Below are 21,438 nucleotides of genomic sequence, written 5' to 3' on the forward strand. Positions count from 1 at the left end.
AATAAATATTTTTCCAATCATTTACAATTTCTCTCATACTCATATTTATTATAGTTTTAAATATTAATTTTAAAAATAATTTAATTAATTACGAAAATATTAAAAAAATTAATTTTAAAAATATTATCATATCCACAAATAAATAATTTAAATTTTTATTTAAAATATTCACTATAGTAATAGTTCAAAATATAAGAAAAAATATTGAGTAGTTAAGTTTGTAAATGGAAGTAAGAAAAAAGTAATAAAGAAATAATAGAGAAATATTATTTTAATAGAATAGAGAAAGAATAGGGAATGGAATGTAGAAAATTTTTGAAAGATTCTTAAAATTTAGGAAAAAGTTTTAGGGAATGTATTTTTTAACTAAATTATAGAAACTTTTATGGAGAATGAGATGTAAATACTTTTAATTAGGGATTCATAACTATTGCCTGTCGGCTTTCAAATATCATGTTTTATTGTCTCTCTCTGCCAAAACATTGCCTATAAAACCAATGTTAGGTCGAGATCCTTCCTCTTTCTGAGGTAGCACTGTCATGATCATGTTCTCCACAACCAAAACAAAGGCCAAGCTGTCTTTCATCGATACAATGAAACAAAAAAAACATAGACCGATCGAGTTGAATTCAAAAGTTCACGTTTTGATTTCTTGGTGCATTTTCTCCACAACCAAAACGGAGACTATAGAATTCGAACATCCTGCAACGACGAAACGATTCAAGTAGAAGGTTGAATCATCAGTGTTTCCACTGAAGTAGTGGGGCCTGAAAATTATAGCTTCTATGGGTACAGGATCAGGAAGATCGTTCAAGGAAATGGACACGAGCGTATTGCTCATAAGATTGAAACATGCGAGAGAAAATACAGCCATCATATGCTTGCAATCAACAATGGATCGGAGAGCATTAATTCATATGAAGATGTTAGCTAGGCACGTCCAGATCAAAGCCCTGGGAGCCTAACGACAGAAGAAAGGCTGATGGCTCGTTCAATTTGCAACAACAATAAAACATGGAAGCTATTAATCAAAGATCACTTTCATATGAAATACCATCAGACAATATTGCGAGCATGCATATATATATATATATATAATATCTTTACATCCACTAACATTCGTAGCGGATGGCACCCATCAAATTGATCCGTAGTTCCCACGAGAGAGATTATCAGACCGCTGATTTCCAAAAAATGTCTTGCCACAAGTGGAAGAATACCACCAATAGGCCTACTAAAACGTCTTCTTGTCAACATGCCTCTAGAGAAACAAGTATTAAAGAACCAGGTTTATCTCAAATGAGTGCTTAAAGAAAGATCAGGTTATTGCCGACTTTGTAGGTTCATTGTATTATATATTCAAATCTGCCAATACAAGTGAGATACCAACACCGTAATTTTGTGCAAGCCTCACCCAAATAATGATGCTGACCAATATTACATTCCAGCGAAACAATGAAAGGATAAATTATCCAAAAATATCTCCATCTAATTATCACAACAGATCTAGCAAGGGCGTCATCCTAAATAACCCATAAGCTAGCCTCAGCTGCAATACACGGATCGGTATGGCCAACTCAAATTCCCCGGAAAAGAATATACCAATAACAAAAATAAACTCACTTTCTCCTTCTAAATGTAAACTCTTCCTACTGGTGCTGCAGTAACGCCAAAAATTTGTACCAAAATACTTCAGCCTGTCCTCGATGTAAGACTCACTCTTTTTCCTTCCACATGAAACTTCTGACTACCTTGTATCTGCAGTTACAACCCAATGTTTCATGAATTGCACACAAAAAAATAAAAAGCGAAAGAAACACAAAAATTATACATCTTCATATTTGAATAGAGCATCCTTCCTCAGTATTTACTTTTACTGATGAACCAAAGGACAGACTCTTAATAGTGATATAACTCGAAGGATCTCAGTTTGTTACTGGGCCTAGTAGTTCAAACTCAAAAAAATAAAAATAAATTTGCTCAGTAGCTCAAACTATCTAAGTAATTATAAAAACTGCTAAGAAAAACTTTTTTTTGGGCTACTTTCCATTTTTCTTCCAAGGATAAAAATCATAAAATTGTAACACAACCTAAAAAACAATACCTTTTGTTTCAGGTATGCTAGAGCATCTCTCCTTGAAGAGAAGTTCGAAAAAACAGAAGATGAATGCTCATCAATAAGAAGTTTCAGCTGTTTCAGCTTCAATGACTCTCCAGGTACCTGAAATCAGCCTTCAATCAGTGACAAAGAGAATTTGTATCATTAAAACAATTTTCAGTTTTGGAAGACCAACCTGTCGAAGAAGCTTTTTGCACAGCTTCTTCAACTTCACTTTGGGTTCATTGGTCCTTTCCTCTTCTGATGAGTCGCCACGTTTTCGTTTAGCTGAATAACCATGATCTGTAGAATCTTCATTCTCATTATCACTAAATGATGTCCTTTTCCCCTGAAAGTGGCAACCCGCTACTTTTTTCGGCCGGTCCCTAATACCTAGTCCTTGCTTTCCAGTCGTGGCTTTATCCTGAAATGAAAAGAATGCATCAAAACTCTAACGTCTAAACTTTATGTTTCGCTATGCTTTTCCTTCCTTACACTCAGCAAACTTCTTATTATGATAAACAAATCACCAGACTACAAAATCTGTAGAAAATCTGTCAGCATATTACGTGATTAACCAAATTACTTTACTTTCAGACATTGATGAAATTAAATGATTTTGAATTAGGAATAAAATGGCATAAACTTGCAATTATTTTCTCTCATCACATGAGTGCCTCCTCCCGAGTCCACCCCAACCCAAAAAAAAAACTATCAGCCCCTTCTTTGTCCACAAAAACTCCAGAGGAAAACACATTCAGACCACATGACTATATACGTTTTTACATTTAAATGTAGAAGTAATGGCAGGATTGTGGATGCTAATCTATGACAAGTAGGTGATGGAGGATCTAACCAGTTCCTTTAAAATGTGTTTTAATGAAGAGTACAACATTTATGGTTGGATGAAACATGTTTGCCAAAAAAAAACAAAAGAGTTCCAAACAAAAAAACAGGTGCAACCCAAGTGCATGGGAAGTATTCGTGTAACACCTATCAAGAAGAGGAACATACTTGGACAAGATTATATAGTTTCTCCTGATCATCTTCAAAAAATACAGTTCTCTCGCCACAGGTTTGAGAATTATCAGTTATCAGAGATTTCTTTCTCATAGACTCTGCTCCAAGGAAACCTCCCGAGACAAACCCATAGTTATGACCCCACCATTCTGGAGAAACACCTTCAGCTTTGTCTCCTGTCACAAAGTGATAAGGCTTTTCAAATAGCAATTGGTTTAACCTATCTTATCTAGCCAGCAGGACACAGTAAGAGATATTTATAAGGCTTTACAGTTAACAGAATACTTTTCACATGTTACATCATGCAGAAAAATGTTTGGCAGAGAACTGGAATTCCATTGCCCACTACAGGTTATAAGAAAAGGAGTCTTGATAGAACCAATTTCTTTCTTTATAAGAATAGCCTTGATAGAACATATTGACGGCACAAGAAGGGAAATTTCACATTTCAGAGTTTGACCAAGTTCCAACCCAACCTTTGACAGAATACTACAACTTTTTCTTATATAAGTACAGAAGATAACTACTTGAAAAACATGTCAGCATTTTTCTATCAGGCATATGGCAGATGCTTTTCACATTGAGTAACATATTAGAGTAGTAAACAATCTTCATGTCACCCCAAGTCTGATCTCTTTTTCCCCTACATCAAACATTTATTTTTTCTTATATTATTGCTCATTAACTTCAGCGCTTCAATGGGAGAACCAAGAGTTGACAATAAAATGAGTAGATTTTGAGGTAGAAAATATCAGACATTAATTCCTTCTGTTATTAGAGCACACAAGTTGACACTTATCAGTCAATAACAATGCATCCATCATCTTAAGTGATCTTTTATTTTCAATTGTAAGCATAAATCAATAACCAAAATGATAAAAAAAGCTTACCCTTAGACCAATATCAACACCTTTTGATAATTAAGTCAATATTATTAATTGTGCAAAGGGAGCAACCCAAGTACACAGGGTGTATACAAGCGGAGTGGAGCCATCTAACTAAAGATGAAACAAAAACAAGATGACATAAAATTTATGTAAGTAAAACTACAACCATTAAGTCAATGTTCAAGACATAAGGGTCTTTAGCAGAATAGAACAAAACTCATCCACTGACTTCATACAGCCTTCAAAGATTCTCAAATTTAGTTCCTTCCACACAGACCATATCATGCAAAAAGGAAACATCCTAAAATCATGTATTGGCCTATGCTATCACACAAAAGTCATGTAAAACGGCCAAAATAATATTAAAAAAGAAAATAGAATTATCCTCTCTTCCTAATGAAATTATTAGTGAAAATTCCACCCCCTCAATGCCTAAAATCTCAACTTCTTTAATAAAAAGTATATTTCAAAATGTCTGTTGAATCACACATTTTCAGATGTATCATGACCATTACCTAGCTTCAGAAACAATATCACAAGGATAAACCTCTCAAACAATATGATTGTTAGTAAAATATCATCTGACACACACACACACTCACAGAAGCAGCACAATGAAAACAAAATATAGGAAACTACCGTTTTACTTTAAGAATAGCAAAGAGAGTTTAATTATATCGATCAAAGGAATGTCATTCACGGGAAACTAACACGTACCACATTATTCAAACAAATGGTCAAAGCCAAAAATTACCTTCACTATAGAAAAATTGGATTTCCTCTGGCTTTGCCAATTCAAATTCACCATCTAGACCAGGATTTGATCCTGGAGACTCCTCAGCCTTTTTGACCTAGGGTACACATACACAGGGAATATTAGGAAGAAAATTATAAAACAAAAAATATGAACATAGATACATTAGTTTCGTGAGAAATATGCTTTCATGACCTACAAGAATTCCTTCAAGATCCTTAGAAGAATATGCATGCACAAGCTTTCCTCTCTCTCTCTTTTTATATCTGATTATCAGCAAGAAACCAATCAGTAGTGAACACTCAGGACACCCAACACAGGAATCTTATAAAAGAAAATCACAACTACGTAATCTAATTACTTATCAAAAAGAAAAATAACAGAAAATTACAGTTACCTTCCCTGTGGTCGAGTAGCCTTCACGACTGGAACCTGAAGATCGTCAGATGCATCGTTCTCAGTGCCTACTTCAGCCGAGTTCCTCTCAATACCTACTGTGCAAATACAATAATACTCCTTACGTCACATTGTAATATTAAGGAGGCTACAATATTAAGCCAATGTCATTATCTTATACTCTCATACCTTCATTGTTGGATTGTACAGCTTGCTGCCAATTAAAAAACAAACAAAACAGCTTTGTTAGCGAAATTAAAAGGTATTTTGTGCTGATCCTCGTTTTGGAGGAGGGAACGCCTTACATACCACTTTCAAACTTTTGAGGATATTGTCAAATTGTGTGGTATCAAATGCCCAATTGTTTGGCTTCTCTACACCAATACCTATCCCAGAATCCAACGATAAAGAAAAAGAAAGTCACTTCGAGAGCCTAGCATCAATACATAAGTGAAATTCATTGATCCAACCACGCTTTTCCCTTACTAGGCCGCAAACAGTTGTAGATTTGGAATTAAAAATTTGTACATAATTCCGCTTCTAACTTTTTTTTCTTCTCGGAATCCAAACAAGCAAAAAAATTTAGATAAAAGAAAACAAATGAAAACACTAACCAGTAGTGTCCTGTTTGTTCTTTACTCTAACGTGTCCTTTGATTCCTTGCTTGTCTTTCCCGAGCCCTTCTCCTTCTTCCCATCCCTTTTAAGGAAAATAAAGGTAAAAAAAAATACCCAAGCTGAATTCTAAAAGAAATAAAGTAGAGAGAAAAAAAGAATTCAGGGAGAGGAGTGGGAGCACCATTTGTTTCATGAGGCGGAAAGCAGCAGATTGTCTGGCAACGCCGACATAGCAGAGTGGAGCTTCGGGAGAGGCCATGCCTGGTGCGAAGTCGTTCTTCGCCTTAGGCCGACAATCCAGAGCCGTCTCTCCCTCTCTCTGTGTTTCTCTCCGGAGGTCGAATAGAGAAGCAAAAGAAGAAACGACCGAGCTCAAAACCTAAAGACGAAGCGAGCGGGACTATGGTGCTTCTCTTGTTCAGCCTTTTGGTGGGGTTTATCTTTAGACGGTTTTGATTCGATCGTATACCTCATCTCATTAATGGACGGCCAGTACGAATTGAAGGGTTGGTATATCAATCCGAGGGTCAGCATTTGCAGTCTTTGAGTTTCATAGCCACCTGGCACCGCATTGATTTTGTCCGTCAGGACGACGTCGTTGTCTTTTGAGTTGCTCCCTGTTAAGATAAAAAACATAAGTTTAGACAACTTCTATACGATTTCAAGAGAGAGAAAAGTAAGGACTCTCTTATTAATAATAAAATAGTAATTTATAATATTATTCCACTTTTGATTTAATTCTCGATGCTTTTAAATTTTAAAAAACATATATAATATTTATCATTAGGAGGTAAAATAGTTGTGGACCGATGGTTACTCTACTTGGAAAAGATGAAAATCTTAAGAGAAAAAAGAACGTTGTACTAATTAGTTAGAATTTTGTTTCAAAACACCTTTTAAAAAAAATATATTTCTAAAACAACTAAGAATATCTCTATCTCGGTCTGCATATAATCTTTTTTCCTATAGTTTAGGGAATAATTTAAGATTTTGATAAAAAAAAAACCCTCTCCATCCCAACTCCCAATTTACAGTTTTCATTTCTGGTATGTACAAGAATTTTCCATATTTGTTAAAATAATGTACATCGGCATCGTTCCTTGGCCCAGCATACTCCCCTTCGTCCCGTGTCTTCTTTTCTCTCGCTAGGGTAAACGGTTGGTCCTCCCTCGCACTTTAATACCATCGATTGTAGCTCTCTATCGTCAATTTTTGTAAGTAAAAAAAGTTTTATTTTTTTCATTATATATTTCTCTTACCTCATTTTCTTATATTTTTCTTTTCCTCTCTCTCTCTCCTTTTCTATTTTTCTCTTCCCCTTTTTCTTCTTCCTGACGCCATGATCAAGTCTATGAGAGATCTTTGGCTATAACTCTCTCTCTCTCTGCGTCGTCTCCTCTATCTCTCTCCCTTCTAGGGTTTGTCATCTAGTTTATACATGTAAACTAAATATATAAGCTTGCCATTTTCACCGATAAAACAAAGCTTTGGGTTTAGGATTTTTCAGTGGCTATCTATGACTGTGAGTGCTCCTTATCCATTTCTAGAAGCCATAAAAAACTCTTCTTTTCTTGTATTTTTTAACTTATTTGTCTTTATTTTTGGTTAGTCTATTTTAGCTGTGTTTTGCTTGATTTGAGAGAGCAATTTTTGATGGATTACCCATTGATGAACACCTTTTAAAGAGACTGATTCTAGACGCAATTTATTGTACTAGTCCATTTTGCTAATGGGGTTTCTTTCTATTTTCTATATCCGTATATTTTATGGTTTGTATGAGGTTTTGTTCTACTAATCGGATTGATTGAGAAGTAATTGTTATAGAAAAGATTCTGGGTTCCCTTTTTTTTTTTTTAAGTTGTGTTTACTACGGTTGTTTTCTTTATTTTTTGGCTTGGATATGAAGCTCCATTTGGATGTTTAATCTATGCAAGGTTTGTTTAACAGATTGTGAAGTTGGTTAATCTGTTGTGCAAGATTACTCTTGCATTTGCGTGTGTGCATGCTCGTTTTGTGGAGTTTTAATTTATTGTAAGTCGTTATTTTACTCTGCTTTGTTCAACTTGTTCTTGTAGTTTGTTTGAAGTGATTTTTCCCTTATTTTTTGAAGTCAGTAAGTTTTGTCTAGCCATGGCTCCTGAGTACCATGTGCACTAGAGTTAGAATTGAAAAAAAAAAAAAGAAAAGAGTAGAACTATTTTTTCAGCTGCCACCGCATCACAACCCCTCATCGTTTCATGTTAGCCACAGAGAATTTTTGTTAATTTGTATTTCCTGTAAATCTCAAATGATTATGGAGTTGTTATTGGGTGTCAATTCGTATGATTTCCTCTTTGCAATTTGCAAGAACTCATTATTTTAGCTATTGAGTTGTTTGGTCTTTGGTGAGAGATGACTATATTAATCTATGTTGTTGAGATGTTTGATTGAATTACCGTGGGTTTTTGAGTTTGAATGAATTCTAGATTGCACAATTGGTTGTTGATGAAATCAAAATGTCACTAAAGTTTTCTTGAAAATAAAACTATTGCGTATGTAAGAGGAATAGGAATAATAATACCCCAACATGATATGCTTTTAATATAAGGATGCAAGAATGCTAAAAAAAATTGAGGTTTTTGAAATATAAACACTTGCTTAAAAATGCTAAACCCAAATTGTTGGGGAAGTAGTTTTAGGTTTCTTATTTTCTAAAGTTGAACTGACCAACTATCTATCATCTATTCTTATAATATAGTAAGGTATTTTTGATGCTTTTACCTCTAAATTCAAAAGGTATGGACATCACATGAGGAATCAAGCACGGCCTGAGGCCCTCTCACTAGTCTTCATATATTTGTGCAAAATTACTAGTGTTTAGGGTTCCATGTTGTGCCTGATTTCTTCTTCTTCTTCGTTTTTTCAAATCTTGGACTCCATTCACGTTCTTGTTCTCTCAATAATGGCTTTGACCAGTATTTGATTTACTATTTCTTTCTTGTTTTCAAAATTACTATATTTATTATAGCGGAGCTCATTGCTATATCTTCTCTCAGGTTTACCATGCTGATTAGAATTGGAATTTTGTTATATTTCAAATACAAGGCATTTGTTCCTGTTAAAGTTGGGGTGAAAAAAGTAATTTCTGTTTTGTATAGAAGTTTCACTTGTGTTTGAATTTCTACACTATATGTGTATTCATTTAGAAAACCATACGTATATGTATGATATATAATCTATAGCACAGTGCAGAAAAGAATCCTTCCCTTTATATATATAAGCCTCTTAATTTTAAGGAGCATCCTAATTTCAAAGGTACATGCATTATGCATATGCAATACGTTTGTCATATGACTGGAAGCATTTTGCTAGAATGTTGTTGTAACACCCCGTTCCCGTAGGATAGAGATGTTACTAACAAACATGACAAAATGTCCGGTAAAGAGACTCATTACTCTGAAATACCTCATTTATTGAAAAAAAAAAAACTTAATTGAAAGGATATAAATATTCTTGAAACTTAAAACTGAATAAAGCAAAACATGAGCTAGTCTTAAAGGCTAGTTATTGAAATGACATAAAAGACAACTTAATCCTTGTGTAAATGACATTTATTTATCTCTAAGTCTTTATACTAAAACTACTCCTGGTCATCCAGCTCCGCATCATCATAATCACCATCTATGACAATCAACATAGAATAAAACAAAAAGACAAACAACAAAAATGAGTCGAATACTCAGTAAATAATACATCATACCATAAAATACTATCTATCTTAGCATAAATTTGATTTTTAAAACCTTATCATAACTTTCATATAACATTCTTGGATTAACATGAGCGGAAACATTCATAATCATGACAAACATGAAGCGTGAATGCATGAGTAACTTGTTTATCTTGAATTATACTTATTTAATGGTGAACCACGCTTGAGTCTATGGCACCACATATCTTGTCATGTAGTGAAACACGCTTGAATCCGTGTTTCACTTAACTTGTATAACATGGAGTGAAACACGCTTGAATCCGTGTTTCACTTAACTTGTATAACGTGGAGTGAAACACGCTTGAGTCCGTGTTTCACTTATGTTGCTTGACATTGAGTGAAACACGCTTGGGTCCGTGGTACCGTCTTAGCATAACTGTGGTAAACATGCTTGGGTCCGTGTTACCTTAAAATGTTTGTCTTTCTTAATGCATGATAATTTTCTTGGACTTCATAGACTTTTCTAGCATGGCATATTCTTGTACATGGCATGACATAACATGATATATTCTTGTACATGGTATAGCATAGCATGACATGGCCTAACATGATTTAATCATTTTATGACATTTCATGGCATGCATGATCTCAGAACTACAGGAACATGGCATACATGATTTGGCTATTTATTACATGGTATGTTTGACTTAAGTTATTGCATGAAGAATACATGGCATACATGGTCTAAGTACTACATGAATGAAGCATGCATGATCTGGCTATTTTAATTCATAGAATACCCATCTTAAATTTTTATATGATCATATTATGGCTTCCATGTGATTTTAGTAACATTCAATCTATCAATCAACAATCCATAATAGCATAACATATATATAGACTTACTTTCATGTAAATCATCGTAATTTATAGAAGTTCGTGAAAGCGATCTAACCTTGATTTGGCTTTTTGCGCGACTTATATAACCATCAAAACCATATCATATTATCATACCCAATTAGAAAATTTACATTATGCATACATTTATATAATCATATTATTTACCTTTTAGCGCTGCTTTCGAAATCTCACGTCGTAGCTCGTGACCTATACGAGGCACTAGATATTACTAAACTTTCTAGAAATGTGTCGTAGCAATCTAAGTGCTTAAAATATTAACATAGAGGTAATTTAATAAATATTCAAATAAAATATTACATAAGCTAATATTATTCCAAAATTCATATCATGATACTTAATATTTTGTGCAAACAAATAACTTAATAATTTTATAAAAACTAGTTAAACGTTAATTGGAATATGAACTATGATAATAAGCTGAAACAATATAATAGAATACTTTAAAGGTATGCTTAAAAGCCCTTAAATGTTTTCCATAAAAACAAGTCTGATTAATATATTTATTTAAGCAAAATAGTATGCTAATTTATAAAAAAAATAAAAAATAAAAAATAAAAAAAAAAAACAACCTGCTTTACATAATAAATATTTTATAGAAATAGAACAGTAAAACAAGCCTACCCAAATTAAACAAGCCCAATTAAAAACTAAGTCTAATAGGTTTATTATATAAAAAAAACTAGGCCCGACACTCTTATAAAGGAAACTCTTGGTTAAAAGCCTTAAAGCCCAAAGGCCATATTAATAAAAGAATCTGGTTACGTTCAGGAGGTTATAACTAAGGGTCAAAGGGCTTACAAGTAATTATGAAAACAATGAAGGGGCTTTTTGGAAAGTCTGGAACAAAACAATTAAAATGAAGCACTACACTTACGGAAGTGGCTCCCAGACGCAACACTGGCAGTCTGAAACCCAAAATAAAGACAGAAACAAATGGTTGTGAGATGCTTATCGAGAGGAAGATGAGGCAACGACGGTTCTGGGTGGCTGGGAGTGACCAGCGACGCCACTGGCCTTCTCAGACAGGTGGTGCGACCCAAGAAAAGGAGTGAGAGAGCTGGAGGGAGAATTTGTCAAGCCGACAGAATAAGGGGAGAAGGGAGGATGGTGAACGACAGTGGGCTTGTCGGAAAGGAGTGGGTTTGAAAGGGAAGGGCTGGTCGGCAATTTCTAATGCCGTGGGGAGGTGGTCCAGCGTCCTTTGTGGTCGACGAAAGCGGTTGAGAAAAAATGAAGCCTATGCGTGTGAGTTTTTCTACATATCTTTTGTGTGTGAAGAGTCTGAGTATATTATGGGGTTTTATGGAGAAAGGATTTCCTATTTACGTGGTCTTCAGGAGGAGTTTAGATAGGATGTGATTTGGGTGTTGTTCTGATCTCAGAATCTTTTTGAAAAAGAATTTGAAACACATTCGATAAAACAAGGAAAATAAGATAAAGGAAACCATTTTAAAACTCTAACTAATCTGGTTTATTATCTTATTTAACAAATAAATAATTATAAGCATTTGAAGATAAATAAGTAAATAATAAAATGAATAAATAAAAAAACATATATAAATAATTTCTAACTGAATTAATCTAAGGTTTTTATTCTAAGTTCGTATGTTACAGTTGTCTTATTATTTGTCTTCATGGTGATGTTGTTGCGAAGTTCCTTAGTTTCTTCTCTATTTTTTCAGCTACATTTTTATTTTATTTTTGGCTATCCTTGGAAAATACATAACTCTCTAAATGATGATTCACAAATTGAAACAACAAAGAAAATGATGTTCTTGTGAGAGATATATTTATATGCTTTTATATAGCTGGTCTTATATGTATTCTATCATGCGAATAGTTGGTCTTATGGTTGGTATGGTTGCATTTGTTTTTTTTCCAAATTAAGTTATTAGCCATGTGCACTTTCATTACTCTTTCTAGAAGGTAATTTGTTCTATGTTATTGGGTCATTTGTAGTGTTTCGTATCTCTTGGGGGAGGAGGGCTATTATTAGACTGTGATGATGGTGTTATTGTGTGAGTTAATTCATAAGTGTTAATGGAGCCCCATCGATATGGCGGGATAATCATCACCTGGATGACCATATTGCAGTTTATGGTACTTTTCACAAAAGACAATCTGGGTTCGGGTGGGGTTTTGTAACCATTCGATGTTGGGCTCCTTGCTTACGCATGTTGTCAATATTTACACCATTCTAAATCACATTTATTAATATATTCGATATAAATGCACTGGATGATAATGCTCTTATTTAGTATTATTGTGATTTGTATGTGGTTTTGTTGTTGTTTTGTATTATATTGTGATATAGAAGTAATGTGTAAATTAAACCCCCTTGACTGTGATGATGACAAAGTCTGGTGGGAATACAAGAAATTTATGGTCATTTCTTTAATGGCTAGGTAACTCGGACAACCAACAAATAATGGCAACTGATTGTTATAGCCATGAGAGGGTGGCCCAATTTACAAGATGTCACCATTCAATTCCTAAGCCAGCGATAGATAAACCCCAAACTTCATAGTTACGCGTCTAATATTTCAATATTTTTTTAGAGATGGATTTACAAGACCCTAGACATATGTATTTCACCAACCTCCTAAGTCCAGATCCTCAACTCAACCAAACTTATGGTGGGTAAAGTGGAAACTCTCATGACTGTTGAGGACTCTCCACCCCTACCCCATAATGATCCTATTTGTATTAGGAAATTAGTCAGGGATGCGAACTTCATTTTCGAAGAAAACAAGTTATTTGTCTTTGCATGGCTTAATTGTAGCCTTGATACTGTCCAGAGAACAGATCAAAAATACTCCCAACTATGGAAATTTTTTTAAATACTTTTAGCAATTTAAAGGAACCACAAATGACCGGACCATAAAGTTTTTAATACATTGGTGGTCGGTTATTCAAAATCTAACAAACAAATTTTATACGAAACTAGCTTAGATTGAAGGGTTGAATTAAAATGGCATGACCGAGCAAGACAAGATAGAATATCCATACTCTACCTTCAATTTATGAATAATTAATTTTTTTTGTACATTGGTTTAAAATAAAGTTTTTTTTTTTTTTTTTTTTACATGCAAGTTTGACAAAGCCCAAGTTATGTACCAATCGCTAGAGAAATGCTCTTTCTAATTCGAACATTATTGGCACATATTGAAGGACCAACCTAAATAGATTTGGCGTTCCACAAAAGAGGATCCAAAGTGGAAGGAAGACGATGTCCCCATCCTTGACCCCGACTCGATGTTCGGCCGTTGCGGTAGATTCAATCTTTGATCTCGAGGCAAATGATGTGGTAAATAATGACGTGATCAAATTGGACCAACCAATGGGAATGAAAGCTAAGAAAGGAAAACGAAAGGCCCAAAGCAGGTAAGTAAAGGAAAACTTTGTACTCAGGAAGATGAAGTATACGCTTTTGGAGGAGTCACGCGCTCAAGAGAAATAGTTTTTACCCCTCAAGGCCAAGAAGATGGAATATGACAAGGAAAAAGATGATAAAAAAATTCGTTTCGATGATGAAAGACTGAGATTGGAGGCCGATAAGATGGAAAATGGGAAGGAAAAAGAGTTAAATAAAATCTGTCAGGAGGACGAAAGATTGAGGTTGAAGGCAAAGAAAATAGAGCTCACCAAGAAGGAAGCAGATCAGCGCATTATGATAATGGACGTGAGTGTCATGCTAGAAATGCAGCGGTTATATTTCTAGCACTTGGAGAGAGAATTCATGGCGAGACGCAATATTGCAACATATTTGGATTGAATAATTTTTTTTTTTTTTATAAAAAAGTTTATTTATTTTTTATATGTTTTAGACAATGATGGATAAATACATTATTGATACTAAGACATTTTTTTTTTCTAGTAAACTTGTGTAAATTGATATTTTGAAACAAGGAACTTAGTCATTAAAGAAATAGAGAACCATTACAAATTATCTCAAATATAGTCACTACTAACATGAAAGAAATACCATACTATAATGCAACATGTCTACTGTTGGGAATATAATAGCCATTGATATTCAATTAGATTTGTTTGGAGCTGATGATGTGCTGAGCTGTCTCTAATATGATGATGATGCTGGACGAAGTCTGTAAACTCAGTTTTATGATTGCGCGACAGTTCCGAAACTTCATCATCGAGTTGATCATACTCAATATTCGTACCCTCATTATCATTACACTCATCTTCAATGATCATATTATATAAAATAACATATACTTTCATTATATTTATTAGTTCTTTAACTTTGAACATTTGGGAAGGTCCACGAATGATTACAAGTCGTTGTTAAAGTATCTCAAATGCACGCTCGACATCTTTTCTTGCAGATTCTTATGCTTTCACAAATTTTTTTTCTTATTCCCTTGTGGTAATGGAATCGTCTTCACAAAAGTTTGTTACTTGGGATACATACCATTCGCAAGGTAATACCCCATAGTACATTAATGTCGTTATGTGAACTGAGTATATAAAAAAATACATGCCATATCCGGAGATCATATGAAGTAACTACTTCAAAAATAATAGTTGGTTCACGAATGTGGCTGGAGTACGTACCTTTATAGGCTGCGAGACAATTTTTTTACTTCCAAGACATGTAGTAAATGCTTCTCAGCATTCTTGGGAATCCTCGTTGTTCACCAATCGCAAGTAATCGAGCAATATCATTAGCATTTGGAGACCACAAATATTTATCTAAAAAAATACTTCTGTTGTCTTAGATAATTTTTTGAGGCTCTCTATTATGGTGCTTTCAACCATACGTATGTATTCGTTCATAAAATTTCCAGTAACCCTATACGCCAATATTTTAAGTGTTGTGGTTATCTTTTATATAGAAGATAAATAAAGTCTTTCGGCATATTCTCTTCTCTGGACAAAGTACGGCTCGTAAGACTCTACCTTATTTATAATATGGAGAAATAGGGGACGGCTCATCTGAAATCTCATTCGAAATAGATTTGAGAGATATACTAGATTTTTTACGAAATAATCGCGAAATAAGCGCTCGTGCCCTTGAATTATGGATGACAATTTGTTACACGACCCGTTAACCCAACACGAACACGACACGATAATAGCGGGTTAGAGTTTACTCTTAATGGGTTTGGGTCAAAACGGGTTGACCCGTTAAGACACGATTGCTTAATGGGTTGATAACGGATCAACTCGTTTTGACCCGTTATAACCCGTTATGACACGTTAAGAAAGTTAAAATTACAATTATACCCTTCTACCCAAAAGTAAAATTATTAGAATTTTAATTTCGATATTTTTATTATTTAGATTATAATTTTAGACTTATAGTTAGTTTTATAATTTTTATAAGATATTGTGATTTTAACATTTACAGAAAATTATGTTAAATTTAATTAAGTCAAATAGGTTAATTTCAGGTCTATTCAACTCATTTATATAAACAATTTGAAACGGGTCGTATTGTGTCATGTCAACCTATTTAGTAATATTCATTAATGGGTCAAAACGGATTGACACGACACGACACGTTATGTTAGTGGGTTATGTTAGGATTTGAGATTTTGATACGACAAACTTAACGGGTCGGATTAGGGTTTACCTATATAGTATAATATACATACTTTGACACGACACGAACATAACCCGTTAACATGATTTGACACCCCTACCTTGAATATGATCATGCCGAATAAACTTACGGCATTGGTGATTGCCACGATGACTATCCATCGACCCCGTTATTAAGAACAACATCTAACTCATTTTTCAGAGGATAAGTATGTGAGCAATTTGTAAAAAAATGTACAAGCCATTTTAATGAAAGGAGTGAGAGATCAGGGGAGACTGTTGGTTCTTTAGATCAAATGAAACTTGAGTTTGTGAGAATGTGGATATTAGCAAAATGCGTATTTATAGAGAAAAAAGTTATAGTTATATATAGGACAAAAAATGTTATCGTTTGAGAGAAGATAAAAAAAAGTTACCGTTTGAAAAAAAATAAAGAATGTTACCATTGGAGGTAGGAGTTCAAAATGTTACCATTGGAGGAAATCTTCAAAATCTTACTATTAGAGAAATGATAAAGAATATTATTGTTACAGAAATAATAAAATTTTTTATTATCAATACGTGGCTAGGTATTACCATTAGAGAAATTGATAGAAAGTAGATATTAAAAAAATACTATCACGTTAGACAATGCACATATTAAAAAAGATTATTATTTTTATAATACGGATTTCAGTTTGAAAAATAATACTGTATTTGGTAGTTAAAATCGTATAAATATTTAGTAGAATGTGATATTTGAAAAGAAGATAAAAAGACAAAAGAGTTAGTAGTTAAGATTGTAAATAGAAATGAGAAAAAAAAAGTAATAAAAAAGAATAAAAAAATATTATTTAATAGAATAGAGATAAGGATGGAGAATGAGATGTATGAGATTTTTAAAAAATGAATAAAATTTAGAAAAAAATTTTAAGAAATATGATTTTTAGTTAAATTATAGAAAATTTTATTGGAGACTCGGACGTGGATGCTCTAAGGTCCTATTAGTCACCCAGTTATCGTTGAGCATGACTGTGGGTTCATTCTTTATATTTTTAAAAAAATTTAAATATTTAAAAAATTATACAAATTTACTAATAATAATTTTTATAAACATTTAAAATAAACAAAAAATAAAAGAAAAATGATATATATAATAAAAATTTTATGTGCAGTCATTTTTATATATTTTTATACACTTCACTAATGTGATTGATTGTATTAATTTTTTAATATAAAATAATTATTTTAATCAATTATATTAATAAAATACGTAAAAAAATATATAAAAATAATTATATATAACAAAACTGTAAATGCAAACCACATATGCACAAACTTCGAACACTAAAAATAGTAAACTCGATGAAAAAGAGTAATATGGCCGTTGGTCGTATCGCTCAGTACAAAATGAGGTTTTTAATTTTTTTTTTGTTTTTATATTTTTTAATATATTTAAATATTTTAAAAATATTAAAAAATATATTAATATATTAAAAATTACTTTCTTAATTAATAAAAAAATTGAAAAAAAAAAAAAAAATACATGAGGGTCATTTGGAACGGTACAAATGAAGCGGGTACTATCATTGCTGCTACGAAAAAATATGAAAATTTCACCAGTGAGATATGCGAGGAAAAAGGATTGTCCTGTCAAATTAAAAGGCGCTTAAGTAATTAGACTATCAGTTTACCATACGCAGCACTGAAGAGGCTGGTTCTAGAATCAGGGCATTGTGCATTTGTGCCCTCTTTCTCTCTCATCTTCTGTCTAGATTTGGGAGCAGAAATAAGCGTTTTATGGGGTCTATGCTCGGTGACTGGCCGTCGTTTGACCCTCACAACTTCAGCCAACTGCGGCCGTCCGATCCTTCTAGTCCTTCGGTAAGTATTTTATTTTCTGAGGCCAAGCCGTTCGGATGATGTTTACTTCATTGAATTTAATATTTATGGAAAGCTTTGATTTTGTATGATAAGCGTAGCTTTTTTGGACATACCCTCCTGTGTTTGTTGCGATGCTGAAGCTTATGAGATTCTGTAAACTTTTCATTGGTGAGGATGAAGTGTAGGAACACGTTGATTTGTGTAGGGGCAATTGAAGTTTCTGTAGTTTTTCATTTTGGTTTTTTGAAGATTTTGTTTCAGGGGAACCGATTGTACTTTGAATTTGTTGGGCCCTCTTAGTGTTTACATATTCTATAAGCACGAGACTCTGGGGTGAGGTTGAGTTGCTTGTTTATTTGCAGCATTGTGCCTGTAAAGATGAACTTTTATTGTAACAGGCGCGGGGAGGTGATAAACGAGGGGGTTCTTCCATACTTGTTGGGAGGTGATAAAAGAGGATTTGATGAATGTATTTTAGGAATTATTCTTGTCAGGGAAATTTCAGAAAAGTTTGAACACGACTTTTATTGCATTAATTCCAAAGAAGACCGAGGCTGTAGAAGTGAAGGATTTTAGGCCCGTTAGCCTCATTAACGGGGTCTATAAAATTATTTCAAAGGTTCTAGCAAACAGGTTGGGGGAGGTCATTGGTAAGATAATCTCAAAGCCACAAAATGCCTTTGTTAGGGGTCGTCAGATTCTGGACTCGGTATTAATAGCCAATGAATGTTTGGATAGTAGATTAAAAGCCGGTATGGCAGGGATTATTTGTAAATTAGACATGGAAAAGGCATACGACCATGTGAATTGGGATTTTCTTATATATCTCTTGAGAAGGTGTGGTTTTGGGGAGAAATGGTGTAAATGGATCAGATGGTGCATCTCAACAGCAAGGTTTTCAATTCTGATTAATGGCAGTCCAGAAGGCTTCTTTAACAGCTCGAGAGGTTTAAGACAAGGTGATCCATTGTCTCCTCTTCTCTTTGTTATCATAATGGAGGCCCTGAGTCGGATGATAATGACTCTAGTCAACAATCGTTTGCTGGCTGGTTTTTCTGTGGGTGATCGGAATAGGGGTCTTATCTCGATATCTCATTTACTTTTTGCCGATGACACGCTGATTTTCTGTGAGGCTGAACAAGAACAACTTAGGACTCTGAAAGCGCTACTGTTATGTTTTGAAGCAGCATCAGGCTTGAGAGTAAATTTTGATAAATCAGAATTAGTTCCAATTGGGAATATTAGTAGATCTCGACAGTTGGCTAACACATTGGGGTGTAAGGTCACCGCCCTTCCTATGACTTATCTGGGTTTACCTTTGGGGGCGGCTTCAAGAGCCATAGCTATCTGGGATACAGTTATTGAGAAAATAGAGAGAAGATTGGCTGGATGGAAGAGACTGTACTTGTCAAAGGGAGGCCGAGTGACCCTGATAAAGAGTACTCTTTCTAACTTACCCACTTATTTTCTGTCTCTTTTTACAATTCCAGCTTCTGTGGCAGCACGGATTGAAAAATTGTACCGTGACTTTCTTTGGAGTGGTTTGGGGGATGAATTCAAGTTTCATTTAATCAACTGGGATATGGTTTGCAGACCAATTTCTTCAGGAGGGTTGGGGATAAAGAATCTGAGAATGTTCAATCGGGCTCTCCTAGGGAAATGGTTTTGGAGATATAATATGGAGCCGGAAGCACTATGGAAAGTAGTAGTTCAGAGTAAATATGGCAGCCTTTGGGGGGGATGGTGTACTAGGGAGGGGAATGGACCATATGGAGTGGGGATTTGGAAGCAAATAAGAAGAGGGTGGAGGAGATTTGCCAATAATACTAAACTTTTGGTGGGGGAAGGCACACGTATAAGTTTTTGGAGGGATATTTGGTGTGGGGATGAGGTACTGAAGGACATTTTTCCAGGTGTATATTTAGTGGCCTGCGATCAAGAAGCTTCGGTCGCGGATCTGTTGGTTCGCTCGGGGGATCAAGTTCACTGGAACATCACTTTTTGTAGAGCAGCACATGATTGGGAAGTAAACAGTTTCACCGATTTTTTCAACCAAGTGTACTCTATGAAACCGAACGGATTGCATGAAGATAAACTGTGGTGGAAACATACGGGAAAGGGTATTTTCTCGGTTCGCTCTTACTATAAAGCCCTGACAGCTATACCGAATGTTTCGTTTCCATGGAAAAGATTGTGGAGGAATAAAGCACCGCCCAAAACACTTTTCTTTGTTTGGACAGCAGCTCTGGGCAAGATTCTGACTACCGATAATCTGCGAAAGAGGCGGATCATCATTACTGATTGGTGCTGTATGTGTAAGAAAGATGGTGAGTCGGTGAACCATCTCTTGTTACATTGTGAGATAGCGAGAGCCTTGTGGTGTGAAGTATTCCGTCGAGTAGGGTTAAATTGGGTGATGCCGAAGTCAGTACTTGAACTGCTAGACAGTTGGGCGATGCCGGGGGGAAATTTACATGTCAAAGCTATGTGGAAGTTGGTACCTATCTGCATTATGTGGTGCATCTGGCAAGAACGAAATGAACGAACATTTGAAGATAAGGAGAGGACAACTGAGGAGCTTTGTATTTATTTGTTCAGCACTTTAATTCTATGGTCTCTAGCTATAGACTTTAATGGCCTAAATATACACGAGTTTCTGGTGACTACTATAGCCACCTAGATAGGTTTTACTGCTTGTATACCTTCTTGTGTACTTGGGCTCTGCCTTTTATTATTAATACTATCGTTTACTTATCAAAAAAAAATTCTTATGTATTTGGAAATTTATTTTTATGTATTCGAAAAATTGAGCCATTCTTTACTGATTTTTATTACATCAGAAGGGAACTTTTAGGAACAAATTGCAGAGGTGTATTGAAAATTATATTTTTTTTGTCAGTAAAAAAAAATGATATTACAGCCGTTGAGGCGTTAGGTTCGACTCGGATAAAATTGAAATACATATAGTATTATTTTGGTTTTCTCCCAAGAACACTTTTGTTTTCCATTAAGCATTAACTCAAAGTTTTGATTGGTCAGCAGCTCTTCAATTTTTAGGATATCAAGCCAGAATAACATCTCATCTGAATCCTAATGAGAAAGTTAATGTGCTATTTTAGCTTTTTGCTCTTGCATGCTTATTTATGTCAAGCCAAATTGAGTCTTTATATTCTTGGCATGGGCCTGCACAAATTTGTTGCAATAAAAAAGTAGACCAATAGATTTAGAGATTGTTAGTTCATGCCATGAATGTGTGATACCTCATATGATAAGGATAAGGGTAGGTGGTGAATGAGATCCCACATTACTTGGGAAGGAGAAGTTCTTTCTCTTTATAGGGTTCTAATGGAGCACCAATTGTATATTTGACTAATCTTTTTTGAGTATAGGCCATGTAATTTGGGCTTCCATTAGGGCGTTACAAATGATATCAGAGTCAGTTCCAACCCGAAATGTGATACTTGAGTCATGCCACCTATAACAGACAAGCTCGACGAGGATGTCAGGAATTTAAGTCAGGGAGATTGCAATATCCCATATGATAAGGATAAAGGTAGGTCGTGAATATGATCCCACGTTATTTAGGGAGGAGAAGTTCTTACTCTTTATAAGGTTCTAATGTAACT

The 21,438-nt window shown here is 34.4% G+C and overlaps 1 protein-coding gene and 1 long non-coding RNA gene across 3 annotated transcripts; one reads left to right on the forward strand and one right to left on the reverse strand.

The window, feature by feature from the left end:
* Window positions 1-1,323: 1,323 nt before the first annotated feature.
* LOC122282118 (G-patch domain-containing protein 1) lies at window positions 1,324-6,162 on the reverse strand. 2 transcript variants are annotated; one of them, XM_043094076.1, is made up of 11 exons: window positions 5,954-6,162; window positions 5,770-5,854; window positions 5,465-5,541; window positions 5,345-5,369; window positions 5,157-5,250; window positions 4,959-5,025; window positions 4,760-4,856; window positions 3,113-3,294; window positions 2,295-2,522; window positions 2,105-2,221; window positions 1,324-1,758 (listed from the first exon to the last, which is right to left on the reverse strand). In XM_043094076.1, the coding sequence occupies exons 1-11, from the start codon at window positions 6,029-6,031 to the stop codon at window positions 1,693-1,695; spliced, it is 1,116 nt and encodes a 371-aa protein (XP_042950010.1). In that variant the 5' UTR covers window positions 6,032-6,162; the 3' UTR covers window positions 1,324-1,692. The 2 variants fall into 2 exon arrangements, with proteins under 2 accessions (XP_042950010.1, XP_042950009.1); XM_043094075.1 differs by having other exon boundaries at window positions 5,157-5,253; window positions 5,954-6,161.
* A 725-nt stretch (window positions 6,163-6,887) lies between these two features.
* On the forward strand, window positions 6,888-9,007 carry LOC122281006. The gene is made up of 2 exons (XR_006230117.1): window positions 6,888-7,294; window positions 8,808-9,007. It is a non-coding gene; the product is annotated as an uncharacterized LOC122281006 (long non-coding RNA).
* The last annotated feature ends 12,431 nt before the right edge of the window (window positions 9,008-21,438 follow it).

Source organism: Carya illinoinensis, chromosome 11, assembly GCF_018687715.1.
Source record: "Carya illinoinensis cultivar Pawnee chromosome 11, C.illinoinensisPawnee_v1, whole genome shotgun sequence".
In the NCBI taxonomy this organism is placed as follows: Eukaryota; Viridiplantae; Streptophyta; class Magnoliopsida; order Fagales; family Juglandaceae; genus Carya; species Carya illinoinensis.